General features: G+C 34.2%; 2 protein-coding genes across 2 annotated transcripts; one reads left to right on the top strand and one right to left on the bottom strand.

The window, feature by feature from the left end:
- Positions 1-3,484: 3,484 nt before the first annotated feature.
- LOC141397567 (migration and invasion enhancer 1) lies at positions 3,485-4,423 on the top strand. The gene is made up of 2 exons (XM_073974005.1): positions 3,485-3,651; positions 3,711-4,423. The coding sequence occupies exons 1-2, from the start codon at positions 3,626-3,628 to the stop codon at positions 3,970-3,972; spliced, it is 288 nt and encodes a 95-aa protein (XP_073830106.1). The 5' UTR covers positions 3,485-3,625; the 3' UTR covers positions 3,973-4,423.
- On the bottom strand, positions 4,414-7,471 carry mal (molybdenum cofactor sulfurase). The gene is made up of 4 exons (XM_073974004.1): positions 7,139-7,471; positions 6,895-7,039; positions 6,298-6,837; positions 4,414-6,044 (listed from the first exon to the last, which is right to left on the bottom strand). Exons 1-4 carry the CDS (start codon positions 7,206-7,208, stop codon positions 4,415-4,417), a joined length of 2,385 nt encoding a protein of 794 aa, XP_073830105.1. The 5' UTR covers positions 7,209-7,471; the 3' UTR covers position 4,414.
- Between the last annotated feature and the right edge of the window lie 12,149 nt (positions 7,472-19,620).

The raw sequence follows: 19,620 nt of genomic DNA, 5'->3' as shown, positions 1-19,620 counted from the left end.
TGGAGGTTATAGTACGTTTATATATAACCGGATTTAACAAACCCAGTGGTTTTGTATGATCCGGTTATATATAAACGTACTATTATACAGTTTCAAAAGAGAACTCATTTTGTGGTTGCCTGATGACTAGAGCTGACAAAAAATCGATGGCACTATCGATAATATCGATTATTATTTAAAAGTTCAATATCGATAGATAGTTTTGCCTATCGATATTATCGGAATAAAAACCCCAAACCTGAAATCTATTGAAATAAATAGAAATGTCGCTGCTTTTCGGTTATGTGTATGTAAGAAAGTAAGTCCGTAGTCACACGTACACATTTTTCGGTAAAAAATGTTTTTTTTTTACATTTTTCATAAAATAAAAGCAGTTGTTTATTCTCCTTTACATTTCTGTGAACTACTTTTGCATAATTTCAAGAAAATCATTGACATTTCCGCCATTTTTATCTCCAAATTAATGGCGATGACAACTTAACGATAATATCGATAGCAATCGATGTTTTAAAACATTATATCGAAAATATCTATGGTCTGTTCCAGAACTGCAAGAATCTACTAATTTTTACTATTTTTTCCGATAACATAAAGGAAAAAATGTTATCGTAGTATAAAATACTAGCTTCTTGCTAGAGCTGGCAAAAAATCGATGGCACTATCGATAATATCGATTATTATTTAAAAATTCAATATCGATAGATAGTTTTGCCTATCGATATTATCGGAACAAAAATCCCAACCTAAAATTCATTGAAATAAATAGAAATTTCGCTACTTTTCAGTTTTGTGTGTGTGAGAAAGTAAGTCCGTGGTTACACGTACACATTTTTCGGAAAAGTAAAATGTATTTTTAAAATTTTTTTATAAAATAAAAGCCGTTTTTTATTCTCCTTTACATTTCTGTGCACTACTTTTGCATAATTTCAAGAAAATCATTGACATTTCCGCCATTTTCATCTCCAAATTAATGGCAATGACAACTTAACGATAATATCGATAGCAATCGATATTTTAAAACATTATATCGAAAATATCTAATGTTGGGAATATCGATGGTTTGCCAGCTCTACTTCTTGCAGGTTCTGGAACAGAGCACTAATGTTGGGAATATCGATGGTTTGCCAGCTCTACTGATGACTGACAAAAATGAACGGCCACACTGTAGAGCTGGCAAACCATCGATATTCCCAACATTAGATATTTTCGATATAATGTTTTAAAATATCGATTGCTATCGATATTATCGTTAAGTTGTCATCGCCATTAATTTGGAGATGAAAATGGCGGAAATGTCAACGATTTTCTTGAAAAGCAGCGAAATTTCTATTTATTTCAATGGATTTCAGGTTAAGGGTTTTTATTCCGATAATATCGATAGGCAAAACTATCTATCGATGTTGAATTTTTAAATAATAATCGATATTATCGATAGTGCCATCGATTTTTTGCCAGCTCTACCACACTGACAAGCAACCGATTATTTGAGCAAAACTTACAGTCAAAACTGATCGTGTGTACCCCACTTAAGGACAACTAAAATAATCGCCATACCGAAAAATCGCATTTTAAGCGGGGTACACGCGATCAGTTTTGACTGTCGATTTCTCGGAAATGTCAATAAACGTCAAACTGTCCAGCAACCACAAAATATTTTGTGGTTGCCTGTTGACTGACAAAAATGAACGGCCACACTGGCAAGCAACCGATTATTTGAGCAAAATCGACAGTCAAAACTGATCGTGTGTACCCCGCTTTAGTTTTAGACCAAAATCGAAAAGTCGATTATTGCTTTCCATTACCTATCCCTATTTTAAGCAAAGATGTCAATATTACAAGATAGGAAAAGTCAATTGTGAAAAATTAACTGTAGAGGGAGTTAACCTCTGTTGCTACGATATCATAGCAACATTCTGTTAAACGAAAACTGTTACTCATTGGAATATTGACAAGAAAAACATTAAAACTCAAATTTTACGGCGTTGACTTTTGTTTTTTTATTAAATAAAAAATAAGAAATAGTGAAGAAATAAATTTCAGCCACAAAACACGACGTTAATGTTTTCTGCCGCGAGAAATGGGAATCAAAAACGATTGGCATTGCTGTTATCAATTCCAGTAAGTTGTGTAGCCATCTGCAAAGACATAAATACAACAAGATAAGACATTGTTTTTGCTATCATTCTTCAGTGAATGGCTTTTGAATTTAACATAATGTTATATCACGATATGGTGATATAACATTTTTTCTTTTATACATTTTTACGTATTTAACCGAATTTACCGATCCAATTGACATAGAATTATTCTTGAATAGATCCTTGAATTCATAAATTTCGTTTCTGATACCATTACATGAAATGTTCCTCCTTGGTTGCGATTTTGAATTAACTGCAACCTGTTAAGGGTAATGTTTCTATACAAAGTTTCGTAAACATTTTTTTGTTGCATGCATTTTGTCATGTCTTAGTTGTATTTATGTCTTTGCCATCTGCAAAGACATAAAGTAATAAAGACCTGACAACAGTTTGTCTTCGGACGGCTCACAGCACAGACATAAATTTCAATTGAATTCACGCCTACGGGCTTTAAAAAATTGACAAAATGGCGGTGTTAAGTTTCGCTTGACATCCCACGTGTTTTAATTATCAAGGATTCATTCCTAAATATACGATTTCTTCGCAGAAGAAGACTTCGTAGTTCCCAAGTGCTATAAAGCCGACGTTTTAAATAAAGTTTTTCTTAATTTACTAAACGCAGTAACCGCGAAACTTCTGAAATATCGTTTTTTGGAAAACAAATGTACACTAAGTCTACGTAATTGGTGGTGGCTCTAAACTTCTATCAACACCAAAGGAAGTGGGCCAAGGAGAAGTTCTCTTAACTTAACTGAGGAAAAAAAAAAAGACCTGACAAAATGCATGCAACAAAAAAATGTTTACGAAACTATGTATAGAAACATTACCCTTAACAGGTTGCAGTTAATTCAAAATCGCAACCAAGGAGGAACATTTCATGTAATGGTATCAGAAACGAAATTTAAGAATTCAAGGATCTATTCAAGAATAATTCCATGTCAATTGGATCGGTAAATTCGGTTAAATACGTAAAAATGTATAAAAGAAAAAAATGTTATATCACCATATCGTAACATAACATTATGTTAAATTCAAAAGCCATTCACTAAAGAATGATAGCAAAAGAAATGTCTTATCTTGATGTATTTATGTCTTTGCCATCTGTAACCAAAATGTGGAACTATTAGCATATGTTTTTGGAAAATGCATTTGTTCGAGTCTTTATTGCTATACGTTTTTTTTTTTTGTTTTAAGTCATTTTCTTTTTTATTTTAAATAATATACAACATTCTTGCTTCCTTTTTTCCTTTATTGACGGACAAATTGTTCTGTTTTAGCAAGTCAGCTGATTGCTTGCTGGTTTTTGCTGGGAAGGTGTCTGTTTACTTTTTACAATTTTCTTGCAAAAGAGAATAAAACCTCCTTACTTTCTGAGAAAGTTCTTGCTGGGAAAGTAACCAGACAGACCTATTACGATTGTTGCTCGGTCTTGCATAAATAAAACGGACGTGCAGTTTCCTTCCCTGCCTACTTTCTTCATTCGCGTCATGGTTAAAGTTGATGTTGAATATTGGTAAGAGATTTACATACCTTTTCGAGTTTCGAAATCATTCGACTAACACAAATTTTCAGCGGAAAATGCAACTTCGAATGGCAATGTAAAATGTTACAAAGTTTCTTGCTTCAACAGAAACCGGATACGGAAATGGTTTGTCATAAAGGACGTCAAGGCTCGTTTGAGGTAAAAATTAATGATGAATTGGTACACTCAAAGCTGCAATCATTAGCTTTTCCCGATCACCAAAGTGTCCTTGAAAATGTTAAACGCGCCGAAGAGGGACAGCCCATGGTAAAGACGAAAGAACAGCCTATAGAAAATTGTGCAATAATGTGAAAAAAATCGCACAAAAATAAACACAAATTTTAGATTATAAAACATAATTTTAAAAAAATACCTATTACATATTTACGGCATAAGATGAATGTAGTGGCTGGACTCAGAAAGTTTTGAAATTTTGTCCACTGGTAGGTCTTGGAATGCTGATTACGCCAATATTTATATCATTCATGGGAAATTCGTATTTCCCGAGATATAGGCTTCGAAAATTCCGAAAAACCATATGATTTTTGACAAAAAAAAATAATTTTGAAAAAAATATGATCGCGTTAGCCCTGTTTAGCATCTGTCCATAGGAGAAAGTCTTAAATCCCGGCCGAAGGCCTGCAATTTTCGACAAAAAAAATAATTTTTGAAAACTTTTTGTGAAAAAAGTTTCAAATCCAGCCACTACATTCAACCTGCTCCCATATTTACGAAATAAAAAAATTTTTGGTATTTAGTTAAATGATTTCTTCTTTATTGCAAATTTACCATTTATTGAAAGACAAGATCCGTCTTTCGGAATATCCTTTAGTGATAAATAAATCCCAAAACGTATTTTTCCTTCAAACTCTCTGGCTATGGTACGCAATGGTTCTGCCGTCTTTTGTCCTGTATGCTGATCAATGCAAATCATTTGGCAACGTGTACAAAAACCTTCAACACTGAAGGCGGTGTCACCAATCACTAGTGTTTCAATATCGTTTTCCTCAAAAGGACTACTTGTTTCTATAATGAAATTTGCTCTAAACCTGTCTATGGTATTTTGCAAGGGTTCCCTTTCACTGGTTACTTTTTGTGCCAACCATTGGACCGATGATCTATTGATTAGGAGAAACTGAGCTTGATTTGCTAATGATATATCTTTCGTAACACCACTTTCTGTGGACTTTCTTTCCTTGTGTTGTTTTATTAAGCGTAGACCAGGTGTTTCCAGACAATCCTCTAGCCAGTGGGCAACTTCATCACCACAATCATAGCCCATAACTAAATCATTACATACTTTGCTCTGGCAAATACTAGAGTTAATAAGGTTGTTTTTTTCTTCCATTTCCAAAGGTACATAAACAGATGACATACCAGGAAAACTTATTTCTAGGATACCTTTATGTAGCAGTATCGAAGGCTTTATTAGGCACAATCTGTTGTGATGTTTTTGTGTTATGGCCATACCCATCGAATCTACAACCATCCAGCAACGATCATATGCCAAACCAGTATTTTGTAGTGGCCAAGATTCCTGAATTTTAAATGCACCACATGATTTTATAGGGTATATACAGAACTCCTTTAGTTGAGGTTTCAATCTTTCGGGTATATGTTGTAAAGGTTTTGGCAATTGTGCGGTATCCAGCAGAGCTAAGCGTTTTTCTTCTGTCACCTGTTCTCCTTCATTGCTTAGATAACATTTCTGTATCATTTTTATAACTCTATCAAGATCTTCTTTACGTGTCATATAACCAATAGAAATTCGTACTGCACCAGTTGGTACCCCATCCACCAAATCGTTGTAATCGCTGCAAATATGCCCCGATTCATATTGCTTACGTATATCATCATTACTAAGCTGTAAATGCCATTGACATGCACCAGGATTACAAAAGCATCCCGTTCGCAGCTGAATATTGTGCACCGCAGCTAAACAAGCGACTTCAGCGAAACCAATATAGGAGCCATCTTTGCGCAATATGTTAAATGTTAAAACTCCTCCCTGGAATTTTCGATCATCATAGCCACTATGATTGTAGAATTTCAATAATCGCTGGCTATTATTGTGTTTTAATGCCGATAGTTTGTCATATGCATATTGCGCTAATTGGAAAACATAACTACTAATGCGTTCAATGCTAGATTTCCCCTCCTTGGGTTGTACTAAACGTTCCATTGTCTTAAAACCTTCTAGTATGGATACTATGGCTAAAAATGGCAGGGTACCATCTTCAAAACGGGATATAAAGCCTGCACGCTTCTCATGGAAGTTTTCACGGGTCATTGCTATATTAACAGTACCACCACCATAATAAAACTTCTCCAATGCTTCCTGTCCTCGTTTGCTTACTATTAGAGCCCCAACTCCAGTTGGATAGCTAGAAATAAATGATAATCAAAAAGTATTTTAGACTCTGGACCTAAATACTGCCTGTTTCTGTAAACGAGCGAATTCAAATTCGTTCGAATTACTACCAAACCGCTGTTGTTATGAAAAATGTTTGTTTGATTAAAAAACAGAATCTTGGTAGTAGTTCGAACGAACTTGTATTCGAATCGTCTTGGTGAAGCGGCCATATTGCAAAGCAAATAAATGAAAGTAAATAAATAAAATTGATATTTTCTACTTACCCAAACATTTTGTAGAAGGAAACGCAAAAGTAATCAGGCTTAACTTTAGAACAATCCAAGTAACTGGTACCGACATATGCGGCAGCATCCAAACACACAAAGAAGTTGCTAGGAATTTCCTTTGCCTTTACCTTCTGGCCAGTCACCTGTAAACCTTCATTAACTAATCCATTCTGTTGAATTTTGGTTACCAATTCTAAGGGCATTTTATAGCCACTAAAGTTACATTGGGCAGAGAATACAACCAATGAATTGCCTCTTTTATGTTTGTTGGAATTGTGAGAATTGTCATTAGTTGTTGTTGTGGTTAGATTAAGCAGTAATTCATCTTTAGTCAGTACAAAATGATTTTTTGTTTTGACAAGTTCTCGCATTCCTAATACTGAGGTATGGTTCTCTTGGCAATAATAAAAATTGCCCTTTTCATTATCTTCACAACCAAAATTAAATGTCTCAGCCAATAGTTTAAGTGCAGCAGTTGCATTGGCAGTGAAAATGCAACTGTAATCACTGGGATCCGCATTGAAATGTTGTAGAATTCTGGAAGTAAAGCTTGTAAATTATAGTTGTCCTTTACTTTTCAAATCCAGTATTTACCTATAACGCACTTGATCAACCATATCTCCTGTTATCTTACAAGTATGGGGGTTACAAAACAAATTCTCCTTGAGAATTTTACATGAGGCATCCACTTGACGCTCACTGTATAGTGTGGTACCAGCATGATCTAAGTAGGTGTTATCTATTTTGAAATGAAAGTCATTGTAAAAAATAACAATCATTATCAATTACGTTCTATCATGTCATTAGCCCCCCCTTTAGTAGACAGCTCTCATCTTACCCTTAACTCGTTCAAATTCTTTTGCAATTTCGTTTATTTCATCCTCGGTGAGTTCGAATTGTTGTACCATTTTTATTGCAATCTACCGAGCTCCTTGGAATGGTTATTGTAATGAATAATCAAGTTACACTGAAATGTATTATTAACAACATCGAACCAAAGAGCAGTTAACAACAACCCATGGCACATTTAACAGGTAGATGCATCAGCCAACAACTACAACAAAAACCAGCTCAGTAGTGCCATGGCATGGTACAATTAGAAAGGTAGATGCCTCAGCCCAGCTGATCGAATCTAAAACGTCAAAAAACTAGGAATTCGCCGTGAAAAATCAAAACAAAAAACCATATGATTCGGTAAGTAAGAGATAGCATGTCTACACTTTATAGGCAAACACAAGCGATAAAAAGAGACAACAAGAGACCATTTGGCGAAAATGTTGACAGTTTACATTACAAAAAAAGTTGATTTGTTGTAGCAATTCGCCGATGCATCTACCTTTCTTATTGTACCATGTGCCATGGTTATGGCCATGGTACAATAAGAAAGGTAGATGCATCGGCGAATTGCTACAACAAAGCAACTTTTTTTGTAATGTAAACTGTCAAAGTTTTCGCCAAATGGTCTCTTGTTGTCGCTTTTTAGACCGTGTTTAGACATTCAAACTGGAAAGAAAATTTTTCTTCTCAGTTTCTTTTAAAATTTCCTTGTTGTTTAGACACGGAAATCATGTTTGTGTCAATTTTATAATTTTTCTTATTCTTCTTCACACTCATTTTCTCATTGCGCCGTTACAAAAACAAATCCAAGGAAAAATTGTAATGAAAAGTAAAAATGGACGTGTGTGATAAACAATTAATTATTAAAGGAACCCTTGAATTGCATTTTAATTTTGATATTTCCACATATTTCGAATTGTTTTTGCTTAAAAAAATAGTTTTTCCTCCAATTGGTTTTTTTCAATTGTCTCCGCTGTTGTTTGTTTCTCGACAGAGAAAATAAAATGAAAGTAAATGCAAAAACAAATCTGCAGCCAACTTCAGGTTGCATACGAAGAAAAACGAAACAAAACAGAATTTGCCAGTACAGAGGTGTGTGTACCCCCTCTTATTCCTCTCTACTCCCTCGCCCATAAACTTAATTTTCTTTCCCATCAACTTTCCCAGTATAAACAGGGACTTATCGCTTGTGTTTATCTATAAAGTGTAGACATGCTATCTCTTACTTAAGGGTTGTTTACACCATCTATCAATGTCGTATGAGATGTCAAATTTTCTACCTGCGAATGTTGTACACATAGTGTGACCACTATGAAAATTTTCATCTATCAAAATGATTTGGCAACTCATATGTAAATTTTTCTTTTAGGGAGCGCTCTATTTGATACGGCATTCTCGTATGTAAACATAAATTTATCAGCTGTTTTCTGGCATTCTCAAAAAAAATTGAAAAACAAAATCTTTTAAAAAAGAAAATGGAAAGTTATGTTTATTTAAGTATTTGGAAGAGTAAATAAAGGGTGTTTCTAATGTTATTTTTAGATCGATTGGTCGAAAGGAGCAGTGTTGGAAATTATTGCTTTGTGGCAAAACATGAATGCCTCTATAACCCCAAAAACCTATTCTACCACATCAAACATGCTAGATATTCATTTTCCTTCAACCAAAATTAAAAATTTGCGCAAATTTGTAACTCAGCAATAAAAGTAAACAATGACAAAAACAGCTGTTTTTATATTTATAGGTTATGTCATACGAAAATAACACTTGTAGGTATGAACGCACAAATTGAAAGTTGTATGGATGACGTCAATTTTGACAAACATAGAGAATGTCGAATGGGTGAAAGAAATGACAGCTCATATGACATTGATAGATGGTGTAAACAGCCCTTTACCGAATCATATGGTTTTTTGTTTTGATTTTTCATAGCGAATTCATAGCTTTTTGACGTTTTAGATTCGATCAGCTGGGCTGAGGCATCTACCTTTCTAATTGTACCATGGTCATGGCCCAAGGTCCTCCATCAAGCGAATTCAAAGAAAAACGGAGATTTTAAATGTCAAAATTCATAAACAGAGGCGAAAAAATTTTTGAGGCGAATTTCTTTTCTGTCAATTCAGGTAGATACATACAAAACATTTTCCGAGAAAAAGTTGTTACCGTAGTTATTTTTGTTTGACGAAACAGAAAATGCCATGCCAGAACTTGAACTGCTAAAATAATCCCTGTAGGAAATGTCAATAGTGAATCTATACTGACTTACTACTGCCATTGTCAACAGTACTACTGACAAACTGTAGACAACTAATGTAATTTCCTATAGACATTTTGTATGAACGTGTCATTCGAAAGTCAGTACTGACATTGGAACTAGTATGTCAGTAGTTCCTGAGGAACCATGTGTGACATTAGAGGTAGTGAGTCAGTAGAGACATTGGAGGTAGTGAGTCAGTAGAGACATTGGAGGTAGTGAGTCAATAGTTCATAAAGGGTCATATGGAGACTTTGGTACCAGACTTTCCTTACTAAGTTTTTTGGCTTATATGAACTTTTTATAGATTAAAAAGCTATACGGTACGTTTAATAAGACGATGATCTTACACTTTTGTTTAAATAGTATATTTTATTAAAGAAAAATACATATTATTGAAAATGCTAAACATTTGAATATTTAAATACCCAGCAAAATTTGACGGAAGGGGTTCTTTGCGATGACGTGATTTCATGTCATCTTTTGCATTGGTTCAAAGGAAGTCGTGAAAGATCCGATCTTTTCATTAGGATTTGAACCAATGCCAAGGAAGTCGTGAAAGATCCGATCTTTTCATCAGCATTTGTACCCATTCCATCGATCCAATAGAGATGATGGTTGTTTTTTTATTTACACACCTGTTTATTTTCATTTTGGTATGTTCCAGTACTGCAAAAATCTACTAATTTTTACTATTTTTTCCGATAACATAAAGGAAAAATTGTTATCGTAGTAAAAATAAGTAGATTCTTGCAGTTTCTGGAACAGACCAAAGTTGTTAGAACTGTCGTCGTGATGTTGTCTTACATTTCCTGCATATCAAACAACTAAAATTTCTAAACAATTGGTATTATATGGAGTCCCAACCATCGAGCTAAAAATAGAATCGGACTGCACACATTGCTATTTTAAAAGTTCCCTTGTCTGTTCTAAATCTGACATAGAATGAAATCAATCAAATCTTTCTTGGAATTTGAAAAAAAAAGTCCGAAACGAAAAGGAACAAGAATCTGAAAATAAAGAAGAAACTACTTTTGGAAAGAAACAATTTAAAATAAATTAATTAACCATAAATGATATTTTCCATAAAAAGTCTCTCCTCCCCGTTCGTTACATTTTGTTCTTAGAGATCCCTAAAGCAAGCCGGGTTGTAGATCCCTACATATTTCCGTCACTAAACAAAAGAGTATAAATTACCAAAATGTTGTTATAAAATAACAAAATTATAAAATAAAAGTAATTTACGAAATAAAAATACTTAAAGGAGTGCATTTGGAGTCCATGTTGAAATCTGAACTGGTGATGGGAAGATAATTGAAAAAAACTTTTGTAAGATGAAAGAATATCAGTTGCGGAGAACGGAGGAAGTAATCTTTTGCGTTGCAGCGGTGGTGATTACATTGCAATTTTGGATGTAAACTTTTGAAAAACTAAACTGATAAATTAATTGTAGCTATTTCATGAATTCGTTTGAATTAATAAAGAGTTTTGTTTTTCATGAAAACCATATTTCAATACAGCATTTCCATTTTCCAAACAAGACATGAAAATTTCATGCCAAGGGGTTGGTGAAAATGACATGTCAAATCATTGGTGGAAATGACATGTCAACGCATTGGTTAAAATGACATGCTTAGGATCCAGAAAAGAACGTCATCTTTTGGGGTCCACGCTCATATAAAATTCATCGATGAAGATGCTAAAAAGATGACATGCTAGATCACTTGCACCCATGATTGAATGTCATCTTTGGCATCGAACATTTTGCTGGGTAATAACAAAGTCATCTTCATTGTCAGAAATATCATCGCCTTTTATTTTCTTGGCCATAAGACTTGGTGCGACTTGTCTGCTCAAAATATTTCTTCTTCTGCTGCACTTAATCTTTTATCATGCGATTCGCTGAATGTTGATATAACATCTAGGAATTGAAAAGAATAAACATGTATAAAAAACAAAATGTCCTTAAATTTGCTTACCTATTACAGCTGTATAAACAGTGGACATTATAACTCATTATTATGTCGTGTTCAAATATGTATATTGGGTTCAGCATTTCCAGCAAGACGGGACATTATATTCGCCAGGCTCCACAATCTTCTGTAAAGATTCCACAAAATGTCTAATTGTCGAAGTTTCACCACACATGTTGTCAGCAGCCTCAGAATTTGTATTTTCATAATTGTCCATTTTTTCACTTGTCTTTTATACGTGCATGTTCTGGAATTCACCGTGTATCCATTTCACATCACACATACACTTCACCTGCGAAAGCAATTGATGTTCTGTATTTCACGTGAAAAGAGCTTTCATATTTCACGAAAGAACTTTGGAAAGCTTTATTACAGCTTTCAAACTTTATCATTAACAATGAAAAAATATCAGTCTGTGTTGGCGCATCAACGAATAAACATGCGTGTGTGGGTATGTACGCCTTGTTCGTTTGATTGTTTACGAAGCAGACGTAAACAAAGAAACGAACTTCGACAAGAGCGCGTACATGTTGAATTTGGTACTTTAACAAAAAATACATTTTTTAATCATATTTTGTTCAGAAAATTAAATATATTTTTTAAATGCTAATAGAAAACACATTAAATTTTAGTCCTATGCAGTTTTTTGTAGAAAATTTCAATTAGTTTCTATAAAAAATAAGGATTCACTCAGCTCTCGCCATCAAAATTACCGTGCATGTTCTGGAATTCACCGTGTATCCATTTCACATCACACATACACTTCACCTGCGAAAGCAATTGATGTTCTGTATTTCACGTGAAAAGAGCTTTCATATTTCACGAAAGAACTTTGGAAAGCTTTATTACAGCTTTCAAACTTTATCATTAACAATGAAAAAATATCAGTCTGTGTTGGCGCATCAACGAATAAACATGCGTGTGTGGGTATGTACGCCTTGTTCGTTTGATTGGTTACGAAGCAGACGTAACACTTCCGTTACACATGCCAGTAAATTGGTGCCAATTGAGTACATGTATTATACTCGAAAATGCCGAAAAAGTGTTCGACTGGCATGCAGTTTTCTTGTGTGTTTACACATGCCAGTGCAAGTTCAATTCCAAAATTATTTTAAGCCGCATATAACACACAAAATTGCATTATATTTCAGATTTAAAACACAATTCACAACATATTTTACTATTTTTATTTTATTTCGTTTTAAAAAGATTGTTTTCAGTCATAAACATAATCAATCTGGTATTGCCGCCTTTTCAATATTGTATAATCCCAGAGGGGAAATTATTTATCAACCTATATTTGCATGAAAAACATCAAAATTATATCTTTATTTATCACTAATATATTGCAGCTACCAAGACATATTATTTGTGTTTCCTAATCTTTTTGAAAATATGCATTAAATCTTTGCATTCTTAAAAGAAACAAAAATGTACATGGATTAAAAAATAGTCTCCGCAACTCTTTTTTCATTTTCGACATATCACTGGCAGCCAGCTCAAAATTTTGCTGGCATGAAAAATCTAGTGCCAGTGGAGTCGACAATTCAAAAAATGTAATTGTGGTAGTAAAATATTGTGTATGTATTGAATGTTTCGAACTGTCACTGGCATGTGTAAAGGTTGGGTAAACAAAGAAACGAACTTCTACAAGAGCGCGTACATGTTGAATTTGGTACTTTAACAAAAAAATACATTTTTTAATCATATTTTGTTCAGAAAATTAAATATATTTTTTAAATGCTAATAGAAAACACATTAAATTTTAGTCCTATGCAGTTTTTTGTAGAAAATTTCAATTAGTTTCTTTAAAAAATAAGGATTCACTCAGCTCTCGCCATCAAAATTACAGTGTGAGGAATACACCCCAACTAGGTGTAAAGTGTGTTGCAGAACAGCTTTAGGTGTGTTCGATACACGTGAGGTGCAGAGGTGAATGCCAGAACATGCTTGATAATTTCTTTTGGTCATACTTGTTATTAGAAGCCGAATCACACGTTAAATTCACGATATTTTATTGATTTTTCACAAAAACACTTTTTTCACGAAGCGCCAAAATTATTTTACACCAAACAATCGTTGGGCTATCAGCTGTTAAAATAATCAATGCTTCTTCTTATTACGATAAAAGTATCAATAGTTGACAACATGTCAACAAGGTGTTGACTTTGTCACCATAATAGTAGACAAAGTGTTGACATGTCGACACATGTCCCCATGCTTCCTACAGGGAAGTTATTGACCTGCGTGAAGTTAAGGGGAGTACACACCATCAGTCAAAACTGACAGTCAACGAACTTTTGCTACAACTTTCTGGCAAATAAAAACTTTTGTTTAGGTAATAATGCTTGATATACAATATGTAAAGTATTATTTAGAGATTAGGAAAGTAATTATTCAGCTAGACTTTGACATTAACAAAATAGACCTCGATGGCTGTCAGTTTTGTTGGCCGGTGTGTACTATACTTTAGCAACGAAAGTTAGCAACGATAACAAAAGTTATCGAAAAATACAGGGTGACACAGAACGTCCAAAATTTGCATTTTCCAACTGTGGGGACGAAAAATAGCTACGAATATAAAAATTTAATTTATTTATTAATTAAAAAATAAGCTCCAATGTATAAACGTACACAAGATACTATACATAAAAGGAAAGAGAGAGTCCTTATGAGCATTTTGGCATACTCCATATGTTCCAGGTCAATTTTTTGTAGAACAAAGTTTCCAATTTTCTGGTTTCCAACTGGTGGTCAAAACAGAAAATTGGCTCTCAAACCCACAATATAAAAACGTACACAAAAGTCTCAACGGAATATGAAAGAGGGAGTCCTTAAGAGCATTTTGGCATACTCCATATGTTCCACGTCAGTTTTTTGTAGAACAAAGTTTCCAATTTTCTGGTTTCCAACTGGTGGACAGGACAGAAAATTCGCTCCGGAAGCCACAATATAAAAACGTCCTTATGAGCATTTTGGCATACTCCATATGTTCCAGGTCAGTTTTTTGTAGAACAAAATTTCCAATTTTCTGGTTTCCAACTGGTGGTCAGGACAGAAAATTGGCTCTGGAAGTCACAATATAAAAACGTACACAAGGGAGTCCTTAAGAGCATTTTGGCATACTCCATATGTTCCAGGTCAGTTTTTTGTAGAACAAAATTTCCAATTTTCTGGTTTCCAACTGGTGGTCAGGACAGAAAATTGGCTCTGGAAGCCACAATATAAAAACGTACATAAAAGTCTCAACGCCAAATGAAAGAGGGAGTCCTCAAGAGCATTTTGGCATACTCCATATGTTCCACGTCAGTTTTTTGTAGAACAAAGTTTCCAATTTTCTGGTTTCCAACTGGTGGACAGGACAGAAAATTCGCTCCGGAAGCCACAATATAAAAACGTACACAAAAGCCTCAACGCCAAATGAAAGAGGGTGTCCTTATGAGCATTTTGGCATACTCCATATGTTCCAGGTCAGTTTTTTGTAGAACAAAATTTCCAATTTTCTGGTTTCCAACTGGTGGTCAGGACAGAAAATTGGCTCTGGAAGTCACAATATAAAAACGTACACAAAAGTCTCAACGGAATATGAAAGAGGGAGTCCTTAAGAGCATTTTGGCATACTCCATACTCCAGGTCAGTTTTTTGTAGAACAAAATTTCCAATTTTCTGGTTTCCAACTGGTGGTCAGGACAGAAAATTGGCTCTGGAAGCCACAATATAAAAACGTACATAAAAGTCTCAACGCCAAATGAAAGAGGGAGTCCTCACGATCATTTTGGCATACTCCATATGTTCCACGTCAGTTTTTTTAGAACAAAGTTTCCAATTTTCTGGTTTCCAACTGGTGGTCAACACAGAAAATTGGCTCTGGAAGCCACAATATAAAAACGTACACAAAAGTCTCAACGGAATATGAAAGAGGGTGTCCTTATGAGCATTTTGGCATACTCCATATGTTCCAGGTCAGTTTTTTGTAGAACAAAATTTCCAATTTTCTGGTTTCCAACTGGTGGTCAGGACAGAAAATTGGCTCTGGAAGTCACAATATAAAAACGTACACAAAAGTCTCAACGGAATATGAAAGAGGGAGTCCTTAAGAGCATTTTGGCATACTCCATATGTTCCGGGTCAGTTTTTTGTAGAACAAAATTTCCAATTTTCTGGTTTCCAACTGGTGGTCAGGACAGAAAATTGGCTCTGGAAGCCACAATATAAAAACGTACACAAAAGTCTCAACGGAATATGAAAGAGGGAGTCCTTAAGAGCATTTTGGCACACTCCATATGTTCCAGGTCAGTTTTTTGTAGAACAAAGTTTCCAATTTTCTGGTTTCCAACTGGTGCTCAACACAGAAAATTGGCTCTGGAAGCCACAATTGCTCTGTTCCTTTACGTACCTGAGGTTACCATTTCTTACCATTTTTAACCTGCCAAGCGTTCCTTTACTTTAAAAAGCACGCAATTTATATGGGAGCAGTTCACCACTTTTACCATTTTTTGCCACTGTTACCATTTTTAAAAGTAAAGGAACAGACCAAATATAAAACGTACACAAAACTCTCAACTGAATATGCGTCTTTTATTTGAAAGATATGCTTCTTATACTACGTTTACATTTACGAAATCCACTCGACTTCAACTGTCAATTCCATTGCTCAAACGTCAGATGAGTTTTCATTTGACGTATACGCAAAGGAAATGACAGTTGAAATCGAGTAGATTTCGTAAATGTAAACGAAGCATATAAGTGTTTAGTCTAAACCGAGATTAATACTACATTTACATTTACGAAATCCACTCGATTTCAACTGTCATTTCCTTTGGGTATACGTCAAATAAAAACTCATCTGACGTTTGAGCAATGGAATTGACAGTTGAAGTCGAGTGGATTTCGTAAATGTAAACGTAGTATAAGAAGCATATCTTTCAAATAAATGACGCAAAACGCCTTTTACAGTTGCACTTAAAACAGGTGTTTTGGGAGTTTACGTCATTTATTTCACAGTTATTGTATGGAATTGACAACTTGATGCATGTTTTACAAAACGTGTTAAATGTAAAAAGCGTTTAAATTTCCAAAACACCAGCACTAAATGTAAGTGTAAAACTCGTTTTACAGTTCAAGCTAATACCCCGGTTACACTTAACAGGATTTAATAAACCCACTGGCTTTCAAATGTCAATTCGATAGCGCAAAGGTCAAATAAATCTTCATGAAGTGGGTTAACCCGGCAAAAAAACTCTAATGTGACCGTGCTATAAAGACTACTGCTTGATTTACATTTACGAAATCCACTCGATTTCAAACGTCAATTCCTTTGCGTATACGTCAAATGAAAACTCATCTGAAATCGATTGGATTTCATTTGACGTTTAAGCAAAGGAATTGACAGTTGAAATCGAGTGGATTTCGTAAATGTAAACCAAGCATACTACTTTAGTCATTTTTGTAAATTTTTCACTTTTTAATTACAAACAAACTATTAAAAGAATATAAACTATTTAGAATGCGACTTCCGATTTCTTGCTATAGACCTTGTATTTAGGTGAAAAGATAACTTTTTATCTTTTCACCAAACTACAAGCCTTTTAATGACGCAAAACTTTTTTTTTATTGTGCTTTCGATTTTACATTGCACTGCATTTAGTAAATCCTGCAAAAGTTCTAATGAAAACACGACTTATGCCACATGCTAAAACGTTCACTAATTTATTTCCATTTTATAAATATATGTATATTATTTTTATAAAAGAGGGACTAGAATACAATAATAGAAGAAAATGCGTTGTTTTGTCGCAAATTCTGTATGCACAGATTATCAATAAGAAGAAGTTAACAGCACAAAGTGGATGGCGAAGAAGAAGAATTTGGCGCAAATTTTGACCACCAGTTGGAAGCCAGAAAATTGGAAACTTTGTTCTACAAAAAACTGACCTGGAACATATGGAGTATGCCAAAATGCTCATACGGACTCCCTCTTTCATATTCCGTTGAGACTTTTGTGTACGTTTTTATATTGTGGCTTCCAGAGCCAATTTTCTGTGTTGACCACCAGTTGGAAACCAGAAAATTGGAAACTTTGTTCTAAAAAAACTGACGTGGAACATATGGAGTATGCCAAAATGCTCGTGAGGACTCCCTCTTTCATTTGGCGTTAAGACTTTTGTGTACGTTTTTATATTGTGGCTTCCAGAGCCAATTTTCTGTCCTGACCACCAGTTGGAAACCAGAAAATTAGAAACTTTGTTCTACAAAAAAATGACGTGGAACATATGGAGTATGCCAAAATGCTCATAAGGACTCCCTCTTTCATATTCCGTTGAGACTTTTGTGTACGTTTTTATATTGTGGCTTCCAGAGCCAATTTTCTGTCCTGACCACCAGTTGGAAACCAGAAAATTAGAAACTTTGTTCTACAAAAAACTGACGTGGAACATATGGAGTATGCCAAAATGCTCATAAGGACTCCCTCTTTCATATTCCGTTGAGACTTTTGTGTACGTTTTTATATTGTGGCTTCCAGAGCCAATTTTCTGTCCTGACCACCAGTTGGAAACCAGAAAATTGGAAATTTTGTTCTACAAAAAACTGACCTGGAACATATGGAGTATGCCAAAATGCTCTTAAGGACTCCCTCTTTCATATTCCGTTGAGACTTTTGTGTACGTTTTTATATTGTGGGTTTGAGAGCCAATTTTCTGTTTTGACCACCAGTTGGAAACCAGAAAATTGGAAACTTTGTTCTACAAAAAATTGACCTGGAACATATGGAGTATGCCAAAATGCTCATAAGGACTCTCTCTTTCCTTTTATGTATAGTATCTTATGTACGTTTATACATTGGAGCTTATTTTTTAATTAATAAATAAATTAAATTTTTATATTCGTAGCTATTTTTCGTCCCCACAGTTGGAAAATGCAAATTTTGGACGTTCTGTGTCACCCTGTATTTTTCGATAACTTTTGTTATCGTTGCTAACTTTCGTTGCTAACTTCACGCAGGTTATTAAAGCATAACATGACATTTCCTGTGTAATCGATAATATGCCTGTCCGTGTACTCGATAATTTGTAATAAGCTGTGTCTTTTTACGTGATAATTAGTAATAATTATTACTAATGTTGCAGATTTTGACAGTTGTAGAAAGGAAAAGTTGCTGAAAAAAATGTTTCAGCAACATTTAGTAAGTAAAAAGACACACCTATAATTGGTCTGTTCCTTTACTTTTGAAAGTGGTAAAACCGGCAAAAGTTGTAATCTGGTTCCATATGAATTGTATGGTGTCTGAAGTAAAGGAACGCTTTTCGAGTAAAAAGTTGTAAAACTTGAACTTGAAGATTCTTGCACGTAAAGGAACAGAGCTAATTATTACCAATGTATCGATTTTTGACAGTTGTATAAAGTAAAAGTTGCTGAAAAAAGTGTTTCAGCAACATTTAGTGTGTCTTTTTACTTACTGTTGCTGAAACATATTTTTTCAGCAACTTTTCCTTTATACATGTCAGATTTTTGTGTTTTGATTAAATTGCAATCGAAACATATGTGCATATGCAAAATTTATGCATTTTACATACAGGTATGTGATGAAACGCGAATCGAATCGATTTGCAGAATCGAAATGGTTTATATTCGGAGTGCCTTTGAAGATATATACAAATTTGCTTCGCGAAAGCCCCTTATTTGAATAATATTTTTAAAAAGTTCTTTCAATTTTATTAAAATGTTCAACAAAATTCAAATATACGATTTCGATTTATGCGAAAACGAGTCAAATCGTTTTCCATCACATACCAGTTATTTTCTTATGCAATAAATATTTCAATAATAACAAAGACATAAATACAACAAGATAAGACATTTTGTTTGCTATCATTCTTCAGTGAATGGCTTTTGAATTTAACATAATGTTATATCACGATATGGTGATATAACATTTTTTTCTTTTATACATTTTTACGTATTTAACCGAATTTACCGATCCAATTGACATAGAATTACTCATGAATAGATCCTTGAATTCATAAATTTCGTTTCTGATACCATTACATGCAATGTTCCTCCTTGGTTGCGATTTTGAATTAACTGCAACCTGTTAAGTGTAATGTTTCTATACAAAGTTTCGTAAACATTTTTTTGTTGCATGCATTTTGTCTAGTCTTAGTTGTATTTATGTCTTTGATAATAAGTACAAAAATAGGTGTGTCTTTTCCAGTACTGCAAGAATCTACTAATTTTTAAAAATTTTTTCGATAACAT

The sequence above is a fragment of the Musca autumnalis genome, unplaced genomic scaffold (genome assembly GCF_047663935.1).
Source record: "Musca autumnalis isolate F117 unplaced genomic scaffold, ASM4766393v1 scaffold_3, whole genome shotgun sequence".
In the NCBI taxonomy this organism is placed as follows: domain Eukaryota; kingdom Metazoa; phylum Arthropoda; class Insecta; order Diptera; family Muscidae; genus Musca; species Musca autumnalis.
The sequence above is the reverse complement of the archived record's forward strand: the minus strand, read 5'-3'. Positions and strand labels throughout refer to the sequence as shown.

Excerpts from the sequence above, each read along its gene's own strand:
- LOC141397567 (XM_073974005.1), top strand. The coding sequence starts at position 3,626 with ATGGTTAAAGTTGATGTTGAATATTG. Across the intron at positions 3,652-3,710 it reads AAAGTTGATGTTGAATATTG|CGGAAAATGCAACTTCGAAT; the intron begins GTAAGAGATTTA and ends ACAAATTTTCAG.
- mal (XM_073974004.1), bottom strand. The coding sequence starts at position 7,208 with ATGGTACAACAATTCGAACTCACCGAGGATGAAATAAACGAAATTGCA. Across the intron at positions 7,040-7,138 it reads AGAATTTGAACGAGTTAAGG|ATAACACCTACTTAGATCAT; the intron begins GTAAGATGAGAG and ends ATTTCAAAATAG. Across the intron at positions 6,838-6,894 it reads GTTGATCAAGTGCGTTATAG|AATTCTACAACATTTCAATG; the intron begins GTAAATACTGGA and ends CTTTACTTCCAG.